Below are 7,928 nucleotides of genomic sequence, written 5' to 3'. Positions count from 1 at the left end.
ATGATTGTCACCGGAGGAAAAAATCAAAGGAAGAACACGGCGGAGGACAGAAGCCGAAGGCTTGATGGCGCCTCCACAGGGAAGACAGGTGGCAGTAATCAGAATACGTCTAGGTTTGCAGCCCTAGCAAAATCAACAGAGGAAATCAAGGGTGATGCAATCAATATTAGTGGTGTAGTTAATACAGGGGTACAACTTTAATGATTGGCGATAATCAAGGAGTAGCAGCGCACAAATTATTGCATGATAATCAGGGAAGGAATAAGGAAATTATTACCAACAATAAAGAGAAAACGGTTTTGATTGAAACCGAAAATCAATACTGACTGGCATGGAAAAAAATTTATGATGGTCAGTTATATATGGCTGAGGAGTCAATAAATAATGAGAAGTTAAGGGCAGGAGTTATCAGTGAACAACACGTGTCCAACAAAAATATTCAAAGCAGAAGGACTCAAGCTAATGGCGAGGATTTGACTGGAGGAGAATCGAGTATGATTCTACAAGAATCAGGCCAGAGAGAGGAGAATATCTTGAAGATACCCACATGATTGAGGATACTACTGCCGCAATCTCAGGGTATAAGCTGCAAACACATTCCCCACGACCTCCTGACCCACATGTTCATCATGGTCACGTTCCAGTTGACGGAGATATTGTTATGGAAGCAGCTGAGAATATAAGCTTGAACTCGACTAAGTTGTTGGACCCAATGGAGGTTCCAGTGAACAATGCTATTACACATTTGTCTTAATGTCAGTCCTCTTTTGGAATTGTAGAGGAGCAGCTAGTGGGAAACTGGCTCGCACCCTTAAAGTCCTTGTGCAGAAACATAGCATTAAACTTGTAGCTCTTTTCGAACCTAGGGTGTCTGGTGATAGAGCTGTAAAGCTTGGAAAAAAACTTGGTTTTGAGGATTGTATAATTGAAGAGGCCCAGGGGTTTTCAGGTGGCATATGGATTCTCTGGTGTTTTAAAGTTTTTACAGTGAAGGTTATTGAGCAAACAAATCAATTTCTTCACGTAAAAATTCTTAAGAACGGGGAACTGTTTACTTTTCTCACGGCAATATATGCCAATCCAATGGAAGAGAAAAGGCAAGTATTATGGCAAGACCTTCGAAGATTGAGTTCACAAGCAGTGGATCCTTGGATAATGGGCGGAGATTTTAATGAGATAGCTCATGTAGCAGAAAAAAAAAGGAGGAGCTAGTGTGGATATTCAAAAATGTAATAAATTTGCTGAAGTTTTGAACGACTGCAAAGTGATTGATTTGGGTGGGAATAGTAACTTTTTCAGTTGGCAGGGACCAAAGTGGGGTCATTTGGACCGTATCTTCAAAAGGTTGGACATAATATGTGCTAATAAAGTTTGGAGGTTGAAATTCGCGGATGCATGGGTACGTGTGCTTCCAAGAGTTCAATCTGATCACAGTCCTTTACTCATTGAGTTCAATGGGAATCATATTTCTTTGGGGACACGTCCATTCAGATTTGTAGCTGCATGGCAGCAACATCCTCAGTTTAATTTGTTTCTGGATGAATACTGGAGTAAAAGTGAAACGTGCAGCAACATGCTCACAAGGTTGGTACCTCCTCTGAAACAGTGGAATATCAACGTCTTTGGTAACATATGGAAGAGGAAGAAGGCAATTCTTAATTCGATATATTATATCCAGCAGCAAAAAACAATAAATGAGTCTTTTTACCTTACTGCGAAGGAAAACAGATTGCAAGATGAGTTAACTAACATTCTAGAGCAAGAAGAATTGTTGTGGTTCCAAAAATCTCGTGAAAGATGGAACACAAGATTCTATCACTTGAAGACTATCATTCGAAGGAGCACAAACAAAATTTTAAGGCTGAAGAATGACATGCAATTATGGATTTCTGATCAGAAAGCTCTTCAACATATGGCATGAGATTTCAACTTCAAACTTTTTCAAGAAGAAGATCCTAACCGTAAATGGATTGTTACTGAAAACTGGTGGCTAGCAATCTCTCCTGAGAGTCTTCAATCTCTTGGGAAGCTGCCGTCTATTGAAGAGGTTCGTCATGCTATTTTTGATATGGGGTCATTCAAAGCTCCAGGCGTGGATGGTTATCAAGCTTTTTTCTTTCAACATAATTGGGGTAGATTAAAGGAACAAGTTTGTCAGGAGATTCAATACTTGTGGCAGAATTCATCGGAAATAAAGAGGATCAATTCAAATCTTTTAGTCTTTATTCCGAAGATTCCAGCACCTAATCAAATGACTCATCTGCGTTCCATTTCTCTATGTTCGGTACTCTATAAGGTACTTAGCAAAATTGTTGTTTGTAAGCTAAAACCGATAAAGGAGAAGATAATTTCACCTTATCAGGCCAGCTTCATTCCAAAATGACATATCCAAGACAACATCATAGTGGCCTAAGAGCTTGTTCACACTATGCATCGAATGAGAGGTATGAGAGGCTTTATGACTGTAAAGGTGGATCTCAAAAAGGCATACGATAGAATCAGCTGGAGCTTCCTAAGAAAAGTCTCGATTGAAGTTCAACTTCCACACAATGTCATTGAAATTATTATGGCTGCAGTTTCTTCTTCGAATATCAGTTTGCTTTGGAATGGTGAAGTCACTCCTGAATTTCAGTCTTCCCGAGGGGCGCGTCAAGGAGATCCCATCTCACCTTATTTGTTTGTTCTTGGCATTGAAAAACTCTCTCATATGATTGCAAATGCTGTTCAGTTAGGAGATTGGAAACCAATAAAGGTTGGTAGAGGAGGTCCTGAAATATCCCATTTAATCTTCGCCGATGATTTGATGTTATTCGCTGAAGCTGGTGAGGATCAGATGGACAAGATTGTTCATATATTGAATGAATTTGCAGCTATTTCTGGTCTACGAGTTAGTTTGGCAAAAACAAGCATCTAATTCTCTAAGAACGTGGATGATGATAAAGCGGAGAGGATTGCCAGCATTAGTGGTTTTAAAAGAACCAGAAACTTAGGACGCTATCTTGGTGCGATGATGCAGCATGGGAGAGTCTCCAAGAATCTATTCTATGGTATTGTTGACAGGATTAAGGCCAAGTTGCAAGGATGGCAATCTCAGTGTTTGTCTATAGCAGGCAGAATTACACTGAGCAAAGCTTCCATTTCCACAGTTCTTTTTTTCTAGATGCAAAGTACCAGGGTGCCAAAATCCATATGTCAGGAAGTGGAAAAGTTGCAACGACAGTTTATTTGGAAAAGCACTGAGCAAAGAAGAGGGAGTCATATGATAGGATGGAACACTATGGTGCAACCCAAATTAATAGGTGTCCTTGGTGTGAAGAGTCTCGAGGCCATGAATGATGCTTTCTTGGACAAACTAGCCTGGCTTGTCCAAACAAATTATGATGCGCTATGGTTCGAGTTTTACATGCTAAGTATAGTGGCAGAAGACATCAGATTGATCTCTTCACCAGTAAAGGCAGAGATTCGTTGTTATGGAGAAATCTTTGCACAGTTTGGACTGACTTAAAGGATCATGTAGTGTGGGAGATAGGTGATGGCTCATCAGTCAAATTCTGGACTGATACTTGGATACCGAGTGTAGGGCCTCTTATCAATGTTTGTACAAAGGACCTTCATGCTCATGATAGTAGTAAAAAAGCTAATGAAGTCGTTGATAGTAATGGCTTCTGGGATGTTAGTGTGCTGCAGAATTTTTTGCCCCAGAACATATTGGAGATGATTAAAAGCTACCTACCTCCTGCTAAAGATGATGGGCCAGACTTAGAAAGATGGAGTATTGGGGGCCATAGTTCGTTTATGGTTAGGGATGCATATCAGATTCTGCTACAAAAACGCTATCCCATTGGTAGCTAAGTCATACCAGATTTAGTGTGGAGTGCTTTGTGGCATTGGAAAGGTCCTGAAAGAGTGAAAATTTCTATGTGGAAATGCATTCACCGTAGGCTTCCAACTAGGGCTTGGATTGCTAAGTGGTCAGATGTCCCTCCAATATGCATTAGATGTCAAAGCGTTGAGGAATCTGAACTACATGTTATGAGGGACTGTGCATTAGCTAGAAGGGTTTGGAATAATCTGATTCCAAGAAGGAGACAAAGTTCTTTTTATGAGAAGGAATGGGTGGATTGGATAGTTTCTAATATGAGCTATGACGGAAAAGGGGTCTAGTAGCTTGAATTGGAACTCAGTTTTCATGCTGAAATGTTGGGAGTTATGGAATAATAGAAATGCCTTTTATCATGGTAAAGAAGTCAACAGCGAGAATTTGATTGCGGAGAAAGTGCATCGTATGTTAATAGACATTGAGCAAGCTTATGATGATAGTAAAGTCACACGGAATGCTGGCATGACAGTCCAACTACAAATTGCATGGCAGCCACCGGATTATGGTTGGATAAAATTAAATACAGATGGGGCAGCCAAAGGAAATCCAGGAGTAGCTGCATGTGGAGGGTTGTGTCGAGGATCTGAGGGTCAATGGATGGGGGGATTTGCTTATCATATGGGTATAACATCAGCTTACATGGCAGAATTGTGGGGTATATAAAAAGGTTTGGAATTTGTGTGGAAGAAAGGTTTCCAGAAAATTATCATTGAGAGTGACTCCACTTCGGTGATCACTTTGCTTACCAAAGATGGTAATGCTGCCTGAGAGTCTCATATTGTTGCTCGCATTCAAGCTTGGATGAATCATTTGTTATTTTTGAGCTTTGACGAAGCTCCTATGGTGGAACCTGATTTCGAGTGGGTCAACCCGCCAAATGAAAAAGAAGACGCCGTAATAGAGAAATCTCAAGAAATCATAGGGGTTAGGGTGAGATTGTGAGAGAGACATCCTATTTATATTTCTCACCAAAAGGTCTCACGAAATCTACATCAATAGAAAATTAATTAAAATTGTCAGATTTTTGAATACCACAAGATTATTTTTCCTTTATTTAAAATTCGAATTGAATACCAACGAATTTGGACGTACCAACGGATTTGGTCGGATTCTAAAATAAACTTTTAAAATCCTAATAGAATATCATGCGACTTTTTTTTCAATCTTTTAAAATCCTAATTGATTATCAATAAATTTTTTTGTTCAAAAATAATTAATTAAAACCCTTTGAAATTTCAATTCAATACATCCCTTTAATGCAGATTATTATATTGTATTCAATTAATGTAATATTATGATGTAAGAGATGTAACAAGGCTCATTGGCTAAATTACTAATTTAATTTTTCAAGTTTTAATATAAGTTTTTTTTTTAAATTAAAAATAATATCAAATATTTTTTATTTTGATATACAATATGCTGCAACAAACTAATTTGTATCACTTATACAACTCATTAGATATTAAAAAATAAATAAAGTTAATGTATAATTGGACTTGCAATCATGCGACTCAAAAGTTATTTGTCAATCTACCCGAAAAGAAAATTGGAAATCAAAAAGTAACATTAGAACTGGCATTTGGGAAAACATGAAGTATGAAAGCTCCCACCTCGAGAAGAACTTTAATATATAGTACTGATAATTAATTAAAGCGAGTTCATTGCACGTGTACCCATGCTCACAAACGACTTCCAGGTGAATTGGGCCATTTTGATCCATTACAATTTTTTTAACTTCATCTACTTTGATGATAAATATTTTATGGGTTTTATATATGTCATGTTGTAGGAAACTTGTACTGTCATGTTAATTTAATACATTTGATGTGGGTCCCACTTAAAAAGAAAGAAGAAAAAATAAAACAAGGTGGGGCCATCACTTTTTGTGAGAGTAACATGACATTGTAAGTTTCCTACAACATGATGTATATAAAACCCATATTTTATAGTAATAGTTGTAATTAGAACTTGCGAGAAAGAAAGGAAGTTTTTTGCTTTTTTTTAAGGAAAAAATATTTTTACTTTTGCTGTAAAAAAATTTATTTTCTGTCTCATTTGCGTGAAAATGAGTAAATCTTATTATAAAATGAAGAGAGAGAAAACATTAATAGGATCCACTAATTTTTATATAAATGTGGCTGAATTTTTTTTATTTTTTATTTTTGCAACAAATGTAAAAACATTAAACTTTTTTTTAACGAAGGATTGATTTGTGTTGTTACATCTTTCAACAATTTTCATGATAAAAAGAGAACTTATTTCACACAGATAAATTGTAATAGTTGTTATCAAAATAATTATTGTATTTTAAAATATTTTAATTTTTTTCAATATTCTTGATATTTTAATTGGTGTTGATAAACTCAGACCAACCCAGTCCGGTCGACTCAAAAATCGATAAATCAGTCATATAATTGGTTCAGATAAAGCAGTAGAACAACTAAGCACTGAAACTGGTGCGAACAGATTCAACCCGGTCGATTTTGGTAAAAACCGATAACCTGACTCAATACATAAAAAAAATTGTTTCCAAAAATGGTTCATAAAAGATTTCATTTTTTTAAATTCACAAATAATTTATTTTCTTTTAAAATATTTGAATGATTTATTGTTTATTGACTTACGTAGATTATATACCTACAATATTAATATTATCTTGGTTATGACTATGCAAAATTTTTTTGATTTAGTTTATAATTAAAGATGTCGTATATTTAACCCGAAGCACCAATATCAAACATATGCTTGCACCTTAGAATTGAAATGAAGGGAAATGCATGATGAAGCAAAATGGTCATGACATATCCCCACATGCCTTTCTAGTTTCTATCATCTTTAGTTGGTATTTTGGTTTGACTCCCTTTATTCACAGTATATATATATATATATGTGTGTGTTAACATGGCCTTAAACTTTCAAAAAGATGACAGATTATCACGGTTTTTTATTGCCTGCATGCCCTTTTTCGCTTTGGCTTTTGGACTTCGAATGGAATCAACAACGATATAGATAAGCATTTTAATTTCCTAACACTGGATGCCTTTAGCTGCAATGAAGATTGAACATTATTTTTATCATAAGCGAACTTTAATTTCTTAAGGTCTAAGTATCCTAAGATCCCATTTACAAATAAAGTATATAGAGAATAAAAAAGAAGGGGGAGGAGGTATGCCAATCAATCAATTTATTGACTTGGAGCAACCTGCTTTTATATAATACACAAACACAGTAAAAGAAATTGAAACCAGTTTCAATTATTGCTTCATTATTCAATTCCATCGCTATCTTTATAATTTGTTGCAATATAAAAGTTAGCTATTTTAAGTAACCAGTTCTCTTACTCAAACAGTTCTGTTTCCTTTTAAAATTCACGGAAGTCTTATTTATGTTCTTGTTTCTTAACTTTAAAAGGTGGGTCACATTATGTTTTCTAAAATAGAAAATGTTCCCCTTATTTTGAAGAGTGTAATGGGCCAGGTCCCATCCTGACCTGAACCCATTTCAATCTCCGTTCGGGTGAGAGGCAGCTTCGCTTGTCCATATTTTGTCGTTGTTTAACAAAAAAATAAGCAATAAGACTCTTGCACATTCCATAAAATGAGTATTGATCAATTCAATAATTATTGGGTTGGATCACGTACGGTTGAACATGCTACTATTGAATGGTATTTAGGTTGATGTGCTCTTTGAGGGACACTTGATTGGTTGGCGAGATGCTTTGCGAGATGTTTAGGCTAAAATAGTTTGAGGAAACTAAAAGATATTTCGATATTTAAGTCAGTTAAGAGTTCAAGGTGTTCAAATATTGATGAAAAGATGATCATATTTGGGTTTAATGCTTCTGTATTTATTGTGGATGGGTGTCTTGCTTATACCTCCTTAATATGTCGGTGTTCATTTTTATTGGTGAAAAATGCTAACCTTCACAAGCTATTCCCTAGACAAGAAGCCTATAGTCAAATTAAGCTCCTGTAGATATACCGATATATAAGTGTCTATTTTCATGCCATTGGTTCATATGGGAGTGAGAGTACTTTGAGCAGCGGAT

The 7,928-nt window shown here is 36.1% G+C and overlaps 1 protein-coding gene across 1 annotated transcript; it reads left to right on the top strand.

Annotated features, from left to right (window-relative positions):
• Nucleotides 1–753: 753 nt before the first annotated feature.
• LOC133296386 (uncharacterized) lies at nucleotides 754–1,921 on the top strand. Its single transcript, XM_061495356.1, has 2 exons — nucleotides 754–1,185; nucleotides 1,307–1,921. Exons 1-2 carry the CDS (start codon nucleotides 754–756, stop codon nucleotides 1,919–1,921), a joined length of 1,047 nt encoding a protein of 348 aa, XP_061351340.1.
• The last annotated feature ends 6,007 nt before the right edge of the window (nucleotides 1,922–7,928 follow it).

This window comes from Gastrolobium bilobum, unplaced genomic scaffold, assembly GCF_033153095.1.
Source record: "Gastrolobium bilobum isolate Gb01-03AN ecotype WA unplaced genomic scaffold, APGP_CSIRO_Gbil_v1 utg66262, whole genome shotgun sequence".
NCBI lineage: Eukaryota > Viridiplantae > Streptophyta > Magnoliopsida > Fabales > Fabaceae > Gastrolobium > Gastrolobium bilobum.
The sequence above is the reverse complement of the archived record's forward strand: the minus strand, read 5'-3'. Positions and strand labels throughout refer to the sequence as shown.